At 37.2% G+C, this 17,089-nt stretch overlaps 1 protein-coding gene across 1 annotated transcript; it reads left to right on the top strand.

Moving 5' to 3' along the window:
• The first annotated feature begins 1,513 nt into the window (after positions 1–1,513).
• ppp2r2cb (protein phosphatase 2, regulatory subunit B, gamma b) lies at positions 1,514–14,402 on the top strand. Its single transcript, XM_065266567.2, has 12 exons — positions 1,514–1,647; positions 1,902–2,016; positions 4,178–4,831; positions 5,156–5,254; positions 8,134–8,231; positions 8,365–8,506; positions 8,602–8,714; positions 8,844–9,021; positions 9,165–9,329; positions 9,737–9,906; positions 11,946–12,037; positions 12,136–14,402. Exons 4-12 carry the CDS (start codon positions 5,197–5,199, stop codon positions 12,461–12,463), a joined length of 1,344 nt encoding a protein of 447 aa, XP_065122639.1. The 5' UTR covers positions 1,514–1,647; positions 1,902–2,016; positions 4,178–4,831; positions 5,156–5,196; the 3' UTR covers positions 12,464–14,402.
• The last annotated feature ends 2,687 nt before the right edge of the window (positions 14,403–17,089 follow it).

Raw genomic sequence — 17,089 nt, 5'->3', positions numbered from 1 at the left:
CGCAGGATTTAACATTGTGTAATGCAAATTTTTCGCTCGAGTTGAATATTTTCAAATTGGGCGAAGACGTGTTTGCGGCGAATAGCGCGTGTTTTCGTGGCAAACGCGCCACCCATATCACGTCATTCGCATTGCCACACGCGATGACGTGTCTGATCGTGTCTTTGCATTGACTTTGTATGTAATCTACTTGCGCAAATTGTTGAACTTGTGACTGGTGTGAATCCACAGTACCATGATGGCTCGCGTTTGGTGTGTACGTAGCATTAGAGAATTCTTTCCTTCCTTGACCTAAGCAGCTGCACTCTCCATCTCCTCAAGGGGTGTTTTTCCCCAGGCTGTCTTCCTGGTGTGTTGACTAGGCATAATGGTTTTTCTGCAATGTTTATAACATTAAAAATAAACATATGTAATGTAATATTACATTAAAATATGTTTTAGACTAAACTGAACTTGTGCCTCATGTCTCACTTTACCCCACAGCATTTGTCTCACTTTACCCCACCGCCACATTTTGGAAAAAAACTCTCTCTCTTGGAAATTCAGGCTAATCTTCAGCTAGCATCAACACAAGGTTTTATATGTTGGTAGTTCATAATAATGTGTGATATAAGTTTTTCTACCTGAATCAATTTGCTTTGGCACAACAGTTGATTAAGTTGACAGCAAGAAAATTTACTTTTACAAGCAAAAAATATATTTTTGTGAAAAAAACATGCTAACCACAGCAGCATGAGGTCCTGTCCTTCATGGCCACGGGGAAATTTGAGGGGCTTAAAAACATAATAGTCATAGGACCACAAATATGTTCCGTTGCCTAGATACAGGGGGTGTCTCACTTTACCCGATGTCTCACTTTACCCCACTCTCCCCTACCAAATAAAAAATCATTTAAATGCAAAAACACTAGGAGAGTTTACCTCCTCAATAAAAGGTTTATGACACTTGTCTTGTTTAATTCTTTTCAAAGTTTCAAATATTGATTAGCCTGAAATAAACTCAAATCGTTTGATACAAACATTTATATTTTAAAGGACAAGTTCGGTATTTTACACTTAAAGCCCTGTTTTAAGATTGTTTTTGGTGAAATAGAACGGTTTTGACTGAAATTTCGACACATGCGGCTGCCCTGAGAATTTTCGCGTGTTTGTGTTTCATCTCACACCTCTACAATGGGTTTAATGGTGCACTGGAACAATCCTTTCTAAAATGCATTAAACTTTTGTTTACAAAGACATTAAACTCACCCTGTGGTCAGGGGTGTTCACTGATATGCTCACACAAAAATCGCTGCAAAATATGCTTTCCAACAGCTGTTTTAGCATTCGTTGTTAACTTGTGGACCTATTTTTCCAAACGCCTCACACCCGTACATTCTTCCGTTAAGAGCTTGAATAATAGACACTCCAGCCCAGGTGGTGGCGCTAATCCGCCATTGCCACTTGCAAGAATAGAAACAAAGTTCCCGGCGCGGAGTAATACCGTACCTCACAGCACAACTAATACAAGTCAATGGAGTTGGCAAAAACTACGATAAAACCTGTTGGAATGCGTAATTTGCAGCGATTTTTGTGTGAGCATACCAGTGAACACCCCTGACCATTTTAGGAAGGATTGTTCCAGTGCACCATTAAACCCATTGTAAAGGTAGGAGCTGAAACACAAACACCCAAACATTCTCGGGGCAGCCGCATATGTCGAAATTTCAGTCAAAACCGTTTTATTTCATCATAAACAATCTAAAAACAGGGCTTTAAGTGTAAAATTCCGAACTTGTCCTTTAAGGTATCAGTAGTTTATAATTTAATTTAAACACATTACATTTAAAATAAAAAAACCTTTTCTTGACCAAACAAGAACTTATGTTTGCCCTAAGAGCTGTTGGTTGTTTTCACCAGCAGGTGTCGCCAGCACGCGGTGTTTCGAGTGCTTCAAAATAGTGAATCATTTTTCTTGCGGAGCCGCATGAAGTCAGACACCTCCTCAAATCTTCCGGGGTTACTGGTTTACAAGCTGGTAAGTTGCTTACAATGCCAGGTGCGCTCAGATAGCAACTACTGCATACATTTTTTCATCCATTTATAAAAACATCAGTTTTTAATTAATTTATGAAACCAAAGTAAGAGAGAGACTGAAAGAGGAGACAGAGAGTTAAAAAAAAGAATGAAGAAGAATAAAGTGAACATATTCTAGTGTTCTCAAAATTAAAATACTTTGCAATATAAGTATTGTCCAAAATGCAGTAGGGGAGACCGGGGTTGGTTGTCACAATTTTTACTCATGCATAATTTGCTCATCTTCAAAAAATCCTTCAGCAGTAATTCCTACATGAAATGAAAACTTGGGGTCTTGGCTTTAAACGTGTATACTTTTTACTTTTAGAATGTATTGCAACAGGAAGTAATTACCATCAAAGACACTCTGACACAATGTGACAACCAATACTTACTCTGTTACATGTGACAACCAACCCCGCAAGCTATGAGACAACCATCCCCAACTGACTTCTTGACAAACATGCTAAGCTAGCTGCCACATGGCTTTAACTTGATAGCTAAAAGATGACTCAAAATAAAGCTACTACTTTTGGCTTTTTAATGAGTGTTTTGTTTTTGAATGACTAATATCCTACAAGTTCTTAACACAAAAACAACACCAACATGAAAATTTACTCTGACCCATGAAAAAAGTCTCCTAAACCTCAATGTTTTGTGTCTGCTTAGCAAAATTATAAGTGCAAATGAGTAAGCTAACAAATTGATATCAAAATTGTACCACAGCGCCATGTAGTGTGTCTGGAATAAGCAATGTGACAACCAACCCGTGAAACAAAGAGCCCCGACCCCCCTAGTATTAAAGTGCACCTATTTCATTGCGAAAAAATTTTTTTTTTTGTATCTAGTAAAATACATTGTGATTGGCCTGAATACCTCTGACGTCAGCTGGAAATGTGACGCTTCTTACCATGTTTGAAAGATTCGGTCACAATGCAATGCTAACTGAGTCTCTGAGTTGCCTGCCAAAGCACCTTTTATTAATAGCCTAAATTTTTATCATTATTTATTAAATATTTTTTATATTAGCTTGGCTTTTATGTATGTTTACATTTGAAACAATAATTAAACATATCAACAATTAAAATCAAATCAAGTAAAACAATAAAAGTTTTGAGTAGACCATTGAACTGGAAAATATTTTTATATCAAATCAAAATGTACTGAAATTCTTCATTAAATTCAGACACAGAAACACAAAACGGATCAAATCATGTTGAGACAGTTGCAACACCACATTGATAAATATCCATGATAAATGTGTTATGCTAGCTTTGACACATGCTAATTATGCTTTTTAGAAGCTAAGAGAACACTCTTAATTTATTTATTTGACTAAACATAAATCAAAAATCAATCATGAAGGTTTGGATCTACACGAGGGAGCAGAAATATATGTAAATATCATAAATAATGTGTTTACATAGTTATTAGGTTCCTAGTCTGTTCTCAATTCTGTCATCCCCATTCCGGACTACATTTCCCATAATCCTCCTCACTCCTTCACCTAAACTGTGTTTGTAATTATCCCAACCTGTCATCATTTACCGCGATCATGTCTATTTATACTCTGTTTTCCTGTTGGTGGTCTGTTATTGTTAATGTTATGTGATATTTATCCGTCATCCTGTTTATTGTTTTATTATTATTATTAAAGTTTATTCATCGTTGTATTTCCCCACGTCTTCCTCCGATCACATACCATGACAAATGTAAAGTGGTCTTGATTTACAAAGAGTCATCATCACGGTCTCTTGCTTCACATCTTCACTGAGGTCCATCTAAGAATTAAATCCTGCATCTAAGTGATCAGTGTCAGAAATAAAGACTGCACCATTCCTGTATATTCCTATAAAACATATTTTATTATATCAAATTTTGATGATTTCTTTAATACATTTTATTATTTTGAATCATATCTTTAGGCTTTTAATCAACCCTAGCTTTTAATTGCCATTTGTGCAAAAATTGCATACCACTATTCAGTAAAATGTGTACCCATTGCTCATTTGCATTTAAACAAATAAAGCCGAAATACTGTTATTTTAATGTGTACCATCTGTCCACAGAACATATTCTAGAGATTTCCGTCTTTATTTAACCGTTGCAATGTCTCATTTTAGCCTCCCAGACTCTTGTGTTGCTCTCGGAGACAGATGCGGTTACCAGGCAACCGCTCCTGTAGCTGTATCAGTATGAGGCTGGAGTGGGGGTTTGCAGTTCACAACGATGCTGAGCTGCACTCCTATTGGCCGCAACATCCTGACAAGTAAATCGATTGGATGGGTGTATGTCACTCGAGAGCTTTCTGTCTCGCTCAATGTGATGTGTTTTGGGGGAGGAGTCTATGCAGCAGAAGACATAGGATTGTACCCCTCCTTCATTCTTCTGCACAAACATCAGTATGTCTACGCACAAGTCCAGCTGTCGTCTGTTTACCTCTGTTATCTGGAAAACCCACCAGGAATGAATCGAACCATAGACTCCTCTGATTGTAGATGCCTCTCGGCTGAACCAAGACAAGACAAGTCTGCCTGGCCGTCTAGCGTTTTGTGGAGTTTATGTGTGTGTGCCATTAGCCTCTTTGCGTGGAGTTACCCCTCATACACCCCATGACGCTTTGCAGTGGAACTGGATGCTGATGGATGAAAAATGGACGGTGTGCCGCTCATTCATTACACATGCATGCCTTTTCACAGACACCTTTTCTCAGCTGTGGATCTGATTGAATGTATAAACGTCTGAATACAACTGCTAGCACAGCGATGTGACAGAAGGTAAGATATGTGAGAGATGTTTTATGTATGTATTTCACTGAATCTTCCTTTTGTAAGTGTTCACAATCCTTTTTTAAAACTCAAGACTATATCTCATCTGAGGCCTAAAATCCTATGCATAAAATGCATATGCATTTCAAATCTGAGGCCCATAATCTGGTAGGTTTGATTTGATAAATCAAGGCCTGTAGTACTCTTAAGATCACATGAACTGTATGTTTAAAAATGGCCTATATGTGCTTCTGTCAGACAGATATTAAAACACCGGTAACACATTTCACTTTCATTTTATGGTCATCATTATAAAACTCCGCCTCTTTGCAGGATTGGTAGAGCTGCAGCCCCGCCCTTGGTTCTGTCCCAGAATGCTGAGCCCAGTTCTGTGTTCAGACCTTGCAGTCCTAGAGCCGGACTTCACAGAGGGTAAAATTCACACCCACACTACAAACTTAAATGCTTTGACACATTTGACTGAATGTATGGGGATAGTAAAGTAATAACAGCCAACAGGTGCCCAGAATACATGGGTGTTTTTTTATATATATTTTTTTAAAACATCCCATCATGCACCTCATAAAAATGGATGAGATAATGTCAACTGTGTGAAGAGCTTTAAGGGTGACTACATCATTTCCACACCCCAGTCTTGATGCGTTTGGGCATTCGAGTTTAGCTCCAATCCAAATCAAACACACCTCGAATCAAAGGCTGCGTCCCAAACCACCTACTTCCATACTGTATAGTAGGCGAGGTGAGTAGCATGTCCGAATTCATAGTATTCGAATAAACAGTACCTGGATGACGTACTACTTCCAGTAGGATCTAAAAGTGTTCATTCGATGGACACTTGCTATCCCATGATCCCCTGGGAGAGGAGTTTTCCAAGGAAGAAAACGACAGTGGGGCGTTGTTTTATTCAAAAATGACTTAAAGCGGTAACTCGGCTCGTTTAAAGGCAAATACATCCTTGAAATCCTTGAAAGTTTGTGAATCTGGGGGGAAAATTCTTCCCTGGGAAGTTTTTGAAAATACACTTACATACATTCAGGTCATTGAAAGTGCTTGAATCTATTTTATGCAAGAAGTTTTCTGGAAAAAAATCCATATTATTCCCTGTGTAGTGTAGGATAAAATCATAAAAATTCTAGACTTTTTAAGCACACGTGCTAAACTGTTCGCTTTAAATGTTTATATCTTCTGTATGCGAATGTTGATTCATACCAAAATGCTTTTTTGAATAGTTGTGTTTGACACATAAAAATGTCTTGGGCTACGTATGTAGCTGTTGTTTCCTGAGAAGGGAACCAGACGCTGCTTCTCCCTTGCCATACTTCCTGCGTCGCTGTAACGCCGTCTTTGGCAAGATTTTAGATAGCGATATACTTCCTGTCTCCTGCGTCACCCAGTCTTTGTTGTTAAGCCTCACCATTGGATGAATTTGATATACACTTTCAGACGCACTTACCACTGGAGGCGTCCCCAAAGTGTCACCGCAGTGACGCAAAGCGAGTTCCCTCAAAAGGGAACATTAAAAATCTATCTTAAAAGGTATCACAATGTAATCTTGCTCTCACTTGAAATGTGCCCCACATTTAGTCCTTGAATTTGAGGGTATTGGACCTGGAAAGTCCTTGAAAGGTCCTTGAATTTGAAGCTAACTAAGGTGTGGGAACCCTGCATAGTGGATATAGCACAACCAAATGTATTCATATCATCCTTATTCAAACTATATATAGTACCTACTGTTTTAATGTTCAATAAGTAGATAATTCATCTATTTCAGTACATACTGTCACAGTGTGCGATTTCAGACGCAGCCAAAGTCTTTAGTATTACTTGCAAATGATGTTTGAAATGATGAAAGGTGTGTCGATTAGGGTTGGAGCTAAATTCTGCAGGACTGTGGCCCTTCAGGAATAGGAATGCCCACCCCTGCCATACACTGTCAGGAAAAATGGTCCCTAGCTGTCACTGGGGCAGTTCCCTTTAAAAAAGTACACACTTTTAGAACGGATGTGTTAAAAACTACACATTGGTATTGATTCTGGGACAACACACTAAATGCGTTGTCCCAGAATCCACCCAGCTTTGTGTTATTTTTGAAACAACACATTGTTGTGTTATTTTTAACACAACTTGTGTTTTATTTTAACACAAGATCAACACAAAATGACACATAATGTGTTAAAAGCTTAAGGTACAAAGATGTGTAAAAAATGAACACATCCTTTCTAAGAGTGCATCTTCTTTGTACCTAAACACTTCAGATTAGTACCTTAGAGCAGTGTTCGAATTGAGGGGGGGCTGGGGTGGTCCTAGACCTCTTATAAGCATTGAGGGACCCCCTATAAATCACAAAAATATTAATTATTGGGGTCCCCCTGTTTTTTATAAATTTAAATACTACACAGAATTAAAATTCTCGAGCTGCGCTGCCACAAAGCGATCCTTTCGATTATTTGTCCCACTTTTGCAATAAACCAATCCTAAACATTTCTGTCTGAAATAAATATAAACTCTGCGTCTCATGCTGTTTTCTGGAGAATTGACAGACGAGTCAATGTCTCTGCGTGTGGATTATTTTGACCTTGTTGATCTGTTATAATTAGTTATTATCTTTAGTAATCTTTACGGTTAGGGGTTCAAAAACTATATTTCACACTAAAGGGTTAAAAATGGTTAGGGTTTGAGTTAAGGGTAATTTGGGGTTTCTTTAATTAAAACGTTGATTCAAGACCAACAAAAAATGTTGATCCAGGATCACATCTTACTTTGTGAAATCACGACGTCACTATAATGACGGCGAGGCTTGGCGAGGGGGGTGTGGCTTAGCTAGGGGACCCCATAATCTTTGACATAATCTAAACACTGCATCAAAGCTACATACTGGCACCAAATGTAGAGTATCTGTACCTAAATGCTACATATTTGCACCTTTTCAAAGGGGACTGCCCCAGTGACAGCTATAGGCACCATTTTTTACATGGTTAATACGAAATAATCAGCATTTTTGTAAGGGTGGGGACTCCAAACATTAAGAATATGCACAGAATTACTTTCAATCGGTTCTTTTATGCCTATTCCAATATAAACATTGCATTTTAAACCTCAGCACTACTGACAGGATTTGATCTCTTTATGGACATCACCACTTTTTGTTTGTAGCACATTAATAACAATAATTTAATGATTTAAATTAGGATTTCACTTTTTTGAAAGGCAATAGGTGAATATTCTTCTTAAATACATTGTATGTTTTAAAATGCTGTTTAGTTGTTTAATGTTGGTATTGTTTAATTCAGCTGATGTCATCTCAACGGTTGAGTTCAACCAGACAGGAGAGTTTTTGGCCACAGGAGATAGGGGTGGGAGGGTCGTCATCTTTCAGAGAGAGCCACAGGTAACAGATCATCTTTACAGATTTCACAATTTTCCCATAAATAATAATTTTGGCATGGAAAATAAATACTATTTTTATTTTAGAAATGATTAATTGTAATATCACTGCTTTTCGCTGTCGCTCTCTCTTTCAGGGCGAATATAATGTTTATAGTACATTTCAGAGTCATGAACCTGAGTTTGATTACTTGAAAAGTTTGGAGATCGAAGAGAAAATAAATAAGATTCGCTGGCTGCCTCCACATAACCCCGCCCACTTCCTTCTCGCCACCAATGGTAAACAACTTGTTTATTGTGATGTCATAGCACAGAAACCTTACAGTATATCCCTCAATACTTTTAATTTGATATTGTGTTTATTTCTTGGTTAGATAAGACCATAAAGCTGTGGAAGGTGAGTGAGAGAGACAAGCGAGCAGAAGGTTATAATCTCCGAGATGAAGAGGGAAGACAGAAGGATCTTTCAACCATCACCACTCTACAGGTTTGGTCACCATGTTGTTTACGGAGCCATTTTCCACAACAACAATTAATAGTTACCACACCTCAACGTATTATTCAAGAACTGTGTTTATACATGTGCATGTTTTTGCATGTATATATGGTAACATAGGTCCCTGTCCTGCGTCCAATGGATCTGTTGGTTGAGGCATCACCTCGGCGGGTTTTTGCTAATGCACACGCTTATCACATCAACTCCATCAGCGTCAACAGTGACTGTGAGACTTACCTGTCCGCTGATGACCTGAGGATCAACCTGTGGCATCTCAGCATCACTGACCGCAGCTTCAGTATCCTCTGAGCAGCATAGACAAAGACAACAAAATGGAAACGCCACTTACTGGTGTAAATAAATTACAGTAAATCATTTTGTGATTGTATGAAACCTTACTGTGTTTCATAACGTTGGATTTCCTCAGCGAGTTCATCTCAGATATAGTAGATCTGAAGCCAGAAAACATGGAGGATCTGAGTGAGGTGATCACTGTGGCAGAGTTTCATCCTCACCACTGCCACCTGTTGGCCTTCAGCAGCAGCACAGGAACCACACGGCTCTGTGACATGAGAGCCCGTGCCCTCTGTGACCAACATGCCAAATGTAAGCCACACATATGCATACAACACAAGATGACTGTAATTTTGCAAAACACCAGGGTGTGTTTCTGAATCAACACATTTTGTTGGTCATAAAAACGACATTCTTGTCTTACAAACACAACATTATCCTCATTCCTAACCATTAACCTCCTATAAATTAGAGGGTTACTAAATATTATTTCCCTACTGAAAAGACCAGCTAAAGCCATCTTAAGCTGGTTTTAGCTGGTCTCCCAGCCTGGTAGAGGGCACTTTAGCTAAACCACCTAAAACCAAGTTGGGACTGGGAGACCGGCTAAAACCAGCCAACCAGGGTGGATTTATCTGTTTATTTTCAGTAGGTTTCCTAACTTTATATGAAATGTGCTCTGTTTATAATGTAACACTGTGTTTTTGTATTTGCATTAGTGTTTGAAGAGGAAGTTGATCCAGCACGGCGATCGTTCTTCTCCGAGATTGTTTCTTCAGTGTCTGATGTCAAGTTTAGTCACAGCGGTCGCTACCTGCTCACGCGAGATTACCTCACTGTTAAAGTCTGGGACCTTAACATGGAAAATAAACCAGTGGAAACATACCAGGTCTCTCAACTACTACACACAAACCAACACTCACACAATGATCTGTTTACATTTTTAAGCAAAGCCTTAATAGCAAAAAATTGTACCAAAAAATACTCATATCACGGATCGAGTGACTACTGCAGTACTTTGTTGCTTTACCTTGGCCAGCTCATTGAAAATATATCTACATCAATCATCAGAAAAGGGTGGAGACGGTTGGTCACAGAATATATTTCTCTTTTACTAACGTCTTGACGTGTGGCTTGGCTGGACAAATTGACATGTGGTTGAACTTTCATCTGTATAGTAAAATCTTTTAATATATGCACTGAACAGGAGCCAAAACAAAAAAAAACGAAATATTTTTTTGACATATATTTAGCTTTGTTGTAGTTGAGTCCAACTTGAGTCAGAGGCAACCCATAAAGCAAATATATATATATATATATATATATATATATATATACAACAGACAACTGTTGGCCGATGCCGATATTTAACACCTGTATACAATACTATACAGTTGGCCTATTATCTAGTTTATTTCTGCATCAAATATTTTTTACTGAACATAGATTGGATCTATTTAACATTCAATAGACCAACATAATAAGAGAGGCACAAAGAAAGATATAATTTTGGCAGTTTTTGGTCTTTTTCTGAGATTTTGATAAAAGCCCAGACCACAGACATTTTCTCGAAATACTCTTTCTCTGACCGCATGGCTCACATGAATGAGTCTCTCACATGATTAACTACGTGGTTAACTATTTTTCCCCCTCGCATGTCTGACAATTATAATTTGTATAGATTTTATTTTGGGAAGTATTTAATTATTTTGAATGTTTTTTTTTAAATGCTGGATTATGCAAGAGACATGCAACCTATTGCTTATACGCAGTTAATAAATAAACATTCGTCATTGGCCTTTCTCATGCTATTGCTGATATGCAGATAGTTTCAAATTCATCAAAAATCGGCAGATACATATCAGCGGGCAATACACTGGTGAATCAAAATATACACAAAAAATGACCAAAAAATATATGTGCTGAAATATATTTTGAAAATGTATTTTTGCACCAATATATTTGCTAGCTATTTTGAAATATATTTTAAAAATAAATATATTTTAAAGCATTTATACAATTTGTTACAAACCTGTAAACATAACAGGTTTAAAAAGTTTAAAATTAAATATATTTAAACTACAAAAATATACTTTATTATATATATATAAAATATTTTATTTTATACATACCTATTAATTTTATAGTTATACTTTATACATTTTATAAAAACTTTTATATTTTGGCAAGGAAAAATATATTTTTTTGCCGTTTGGGTTATAAAATTAGAAGTGTGTTGCCCTTGAAATACATTTTGAAATATATGTTAATATGTGAAGGTTAAAACTAAATATATTTTCAAAAGTATATTAAATTTAGCATTACTTTCTACAAAATGTATTTAGCATATTTAAAACATATTTTTGGCCAGAGAAATACATTTTTTTACCGTACGGGAAGACCAAGTCCAGAGATCGAGTGTCGAGCCTGAGTAAAGTCCAGATTAAGCTGAATGTGAACTTGGACTCGACACTCGTTCTCTGATCTTTCTTGAGTTGGACTCGACTACAACACTGAAATTTACTAATATTTCAGTTATCATACACTATCAGTAAAAAGTACAAAAGCTGTCACTGGGGCGGTAGTTTTTCAAAAAGTATGGCTTTGTACCTAAAGAGTGCATGTCAGTATCTCAAAGTTAGATACTGGTACCTCAAAAATACAAATACTTTTGTACCCTTTTTCTGACAGTGTATGGCTTTATAAAAAAGTTTTATTTTATTTTCCTATGTTATTGTTTTATATATGAAACAGGATTTACCTTAAAGGAATAGTAAGCCAAAGGAAAATTCTCCAATGATATACTCATTCCTACAAATTCCAAGAATAGTATATGACTTCCTTTTTTTCAGATCCAAAATGCATCTGACACGTTTTCTTGTATAAATTCCCCTAATTGCCCTTTCTGTTCCGAATTTGTTTCTTTAGGTCCACGACTACTTACGAACTAAACTGTGCTCTTTATATGAAAGCGACTGCATTTTTGACAAGTTTGAATGTGCCTGGAACGGAACAGACAGGTGAGCCCACCGTCCTCATAATTTGATATTTGAATTAAACTCATAGGGTTACGCTGCTGTGCAATGGTTTTTCCAACAATCCCTCTCTTCCTTCCCAGCGTCATAATGACAGGGGCTTACAACAACTACTTCCGAATGTTTGACCGGGCGAGCCGGCGTGACGTGACTCTGGAGGCCAGTCGAGAGATGTGCAAGCGCAGGGCGGTCCTGCAGCCGCGTCGGGTGTGCGTGGGCAAGAAGAGGAAAGAGACGGACGTCAGCGTGGACAGTATGGATTTCCGGAAGAAGATCCTTCACACCGCCTGGCATCCCAAAGACAACATCATCGCCATCGCCGCCAGCAACAACCTCTATATTTTTCAGGACAGACTGACGCCCCACGGACATCACAATGCACAACAGATACAAAGTGCACCACCTGAATGACAGACACACTGGCCTTCCATACAGTAACATCTTCCTATTGGCACAATGTGCCAAAATGATCATTTTTGCCCTTTAACATCACATTTTCCATCTGGATTCACCGATGCCAGCCTCAGAACAATCACATAAACTATAACAAACATATTTAACCGTTTCATGATATGGTCCCGAATGAGAACGTACCACTATAGCATGGCATGCAGTATGAACATTCTGGTAGGGTTCAGATCGCACATGCATGTTTACAAAGCTGTTTGCTCATAATCAGGGCTCGTTTAACTATATGATGACCATTGTGAATGAATACGATGCTTTATAATGCTCTGTATTGCTTGTATAGAATTGATGTGTCCGTTCTTCTCAGGCTTGAATTTTCATTGGTTTGACAGATCGCTCAGGGACACTTACTTATGTTTAATGGCTAAACTCACAATAGGAAATCCAGAACAAGCAGTGAACCGGATGGCGGGCTATGGGAGGCTGCTGAAAGGAAAACAGCGTGTGCAGGGATCAGATTTAATGCTGAGTCATCAATCCTCAAAAACAAGGAACATTCGTATTTCAGTGCTTTCGTTCACGTCTATCTAGCATATTAAACAAAATATAGCCCAAAATGGAGCCCAATTTCTTCCAGGACATATTTTGATGAATGTTGGAAGTGCTCTTTTCCATAAAATGAATACAGAAATGACCAGGAATTGTCATTCTTCAAAAATAACGATAAAACACAACAAAATTTGTCTATAGACGGTTTCAGCAGTAACAACATAAAAAAGCGGCTGTCGTGGTCTGCACGTAACTTCCGGTAAACTCTGCTAAATATAAATAACAACAAAGTTCTTATATAACAAGCAAAAAAAACAACACATATATTATCAAGGAAGCCAAAACATTTGTTATTTTCGACGAGGCATTTGTTCAAGAGATCATTTTAGGAACTAGTCAGACCATAAAAAAAAAATGAAACCGGAAGTATAGTTTGGATGCAGACGATCCGATGAAACCGTCTATAAAATGTGTGCTATATTTTCGGCCTAAAGCCGCCTTTTCACTGTACACGACATTCGGACACGGTTGTCAGAGTTCGCCCCCTATTGGCAGCCATTATAAAATTTCAATTTAATCGTAAATCTGTGCCAACATGAGAGAGAAGCTCATTCCAGCGCTAGAGCTTTCAATCTACGAATATTCACTATAGTGAAATAAATAAATGAATACAAATTAATAAAACAATAAACAGCTATGCATGTATGACAAAGACCGGCAATATTTTTGGAGATTCAATATTAAAATGAATAACGTGTAAATATTACATTAATAATTTAAATTGTTTTAATAAGTAATAAATCGTGTTTAAAAGATTCAAGTTTTATTGATAAAGTTAAACAAAAAAGAATTCATAAATTTCACCTCCCACACAGTTTTCGATTAGAATACAGTGAAATACATTACTTCCGGTCAACGTATAACGTGTTGCATAAGTTTTAAAAGGATCCAACGTTTAAACGGATCCGAAAATTACGCATCTGCATATGGTTATCACCTTTGCGGCTCTCCATAGGGAATGAATGACTTCCTGTTTATCTGCCGTTGTTTGTCGTGTACAGTGGAAAGGCGGATGTACAATAGTGTCACTGGGTACCTATACTGTATATAAACATACACTGCAAAAAATGATTTTCAAGAAAAATAATTCTTAGTATTTTTATCTGGTTTTCAGTAAAAACATCTAAAAATTCTTAAATTAAGATGCTTTTTCTTGATGAGCAAAACGACCCAAGAAAATAAGTCTAGTTTCGAGACCAAAAATTTAAAATTTAACTGATTGTGTGCATAAAACAAGCAAAACAAAACATTTTTTTGCTTAACCCATTGGAAGATTTTTTTTGCTTGTTTTATGCACAAAATCCCTTAAATGTAATATTTTTGGTCTAAAAACTAGACTTATTTTCTTGGGTCGTTTTGCTCATTAAGAAAAAGCAACTTTATTTAAGAATTTTTAGATGTTTTTACTGAAAACCAGACCAAAATACTAAGAATTATTTTTCTTGAAAAAATCATTTTTTGCAGTGTATACTTTGAGGTACTAGTATGAACTCTATTTGAAAGGATACCAACCCAGTGCGACTATTGACCAATCAGTGCCCATTTCGAGCGCTTCACTGATATCAAACTAACCCAAAGCATTTTGGACACAGCAAATTAAAAGTAATAGTTCCCCCATGAGTGACAATTCCTAGTTTACTCAAGCTGTCCCGGATGTATATGCCTTTTCACAAGTTATAATAGGGGAATGAGATAAAGTCAATTTGGCGTGGTCCAAGGGAAAGGTTCTGAGCTTGAAATATTAGCCTGGACCCAGTGTACCCCCTTCTCTTTAACTGGGATAGAGTGAGGCGATGGCACACTGCAAAAAAACTGACACGGGAGGGAGTTGAGGGATGAGACCTCTTCGCACCGAACCTAAATAAACTTCATTCTATGTTAAACTAAACACTGAATTTGTTTATCTTTAAAATACATATTCATTTTTTTATTGCTGTATGTGACTCAACATGTTGAACCAAATTAAAATTGTGCATCTTGTGACTGACTTGTTTGTATGATATTTTCGTGAGATTTCAAGTTATCGATGTCACCATGTATGAATTTAGCTCTACTATGCGTTTGTTTTGGTTTCAGTTTCACAAAGTTTAAAATAATAATCATTTTCTCCAACACACTTAACGATAGGTCGCCGTGATAGGTCACCAAGTAAGATGTGATCCTGGATCAACATGTTTTGTTAATCCTGGATCAACGTTTTAATCAAAGACACCCCAACCTATCCTTAACTCAAACCCTAACCATTTTTAAACCCTCAAATGAGTGTGAAATAATAGTTTGATGAGTATTTCTTAAAAGCCCCTAACCCAATCCTAAACCTAAATCTATCATACACACTAATCCTAATCCTGCAATCTGATTGGTTAATGAAAATGTTGATCCAGGACCAACAATGATGTTGATCCAGGATCACCTCCTACTTGGTAAAATCACGTTCACCGAGGTTGCTCACATTGCTTTATTGTTTTGTTTGAACCTATGGTCTGCACACTTAAATGTGCTTCACGATGCCACAGAGCAGTGGTTCCCAATCCTGGTCCTCAAGGACCCCCTTTCAAAAAGTTTTAGATGTTGCCTTGTTTAAAACACCAGATTCAACTAATCAGCCTCTTCCAAAATGTTAACCGAGTTAAATCAGTTGTGTTATACATCTAAAACTTTTTGGAAGGAGGTCCTTGAGGACCAGGATTGGGAAGCACTGCCATAGAGGAATCATTTTTGGGTGTAAAGAACCTTTAACATCTGAAGAACTTTTCTGTTTCAAAAAAGTTTTTTTGTAGTGAATAGAAGACTGAAAAGAACTGTAAAGAACCTCTGAAGGTTTTTTTAAGGAACCAAAAATGATTTGAGACTGATGTTAAACGCACAGATTTGAAATGACATGAGGAAGCGTAATTGGTGAGGAATAACCTTATTTGGATGAACTATACATTTAATTTGGGCTCTCCAAGGTGAGCTTTGAGCTAAAATCAGTGACCCTGTATCAAATATTTTCAGCATGATGCCTGTTGGTACATTTGGTCTGAGTTATTTATATTACAGAATTAAGTATGTAAGATTTTTTTAATAAAATATCTAAAAACCACTTTCAGGGTGTGATTAATTTAATGCAATTGTGTACTTTCATTATCCCAAAACTTCCCAAGGGTTTGTCACATTTGTAAAATGTTTCCAAGGATTTATAAATCCAGAGAAATTTTTAAAATCCTGTTTCAAATAATGGCTCCTCCCTTGTAATTGTTGCCCTTTTAGAGACTTTCCCGGACATGGATTAGACTAGTCCTAGACTAAAAATAAATGTAGGAGCTGTCCAAACTGAAAACAACTTGCCCTTTGTTTTGCCTAACCCTAACCCTAACTAACGTTTTTAGTAAGGCATGTTTGTTAAAATGTGTTATATTCCTTGTTAAACTAAGGCCTAGTCCTGATTTAAGATAATCCCCACATTGTGACACCACAAAAAATAAGTTATACAAATCTTGGAAAAACTGAGACAATTCTTTGCTCTCATACACTGGGGGCGTGTCGGCTCTGAAACCACGCCCACTCACGGGATAGCTTCCGGTGTTACAAGATTTTTGGTTACTGTGAAAATCTACATATTGTGGCTTTAAAGGCAGGGTGCATGATCTCTGAGAGCCAAATTCAAACCAAAATGAAACCCTCAATGTTTCTGGCGCCCTCTTGCCAGCATGACATCATGGAAATGCTACTGACATTTTCCGCACAGAAATGTCTCGGTGTCGTTTAACTTGAACTTTTATTTCATTTAAAATAATTCATACAAATGCATACAGTCACAAACATTTCTTTTTTGGATTCTGTTTAACAAAAAATATTAATATCTCATCGTATATATAGTATGTATATTGCTAGCCTACCACTTTACCAGGAAGGAAACTATGTAGGCGATGAAGAGCTGCAACTATCCCGGCGTCCTCGAAAAACACGGTACGATCAAGTCACACACAAACAGGCAAGCATTACGCCAGCTTTGCACAAGACAAGTTTTTTTTTACT

This window comes from Paramisgurnus dabryanus, chromosome 16, assembly GCF_030506205.2.
Source record: "Paramisgurnus dabryanus chromosome 16, PD_genome_1.1, whole genome shotgun sequence".
Taxonomy (NCBI): domain Eukaryota; kingdom Metazoa; phylum Chordata; class Actinopteri; order Cypriniformes; family Cobitidae; genus Paramisgurnus; species Paramisgurnus dabryanus.
Note: the sequence above shows the minus strand (reverse complement) of the source record. Positions and strands in the feature narration are given on the sequence as shown.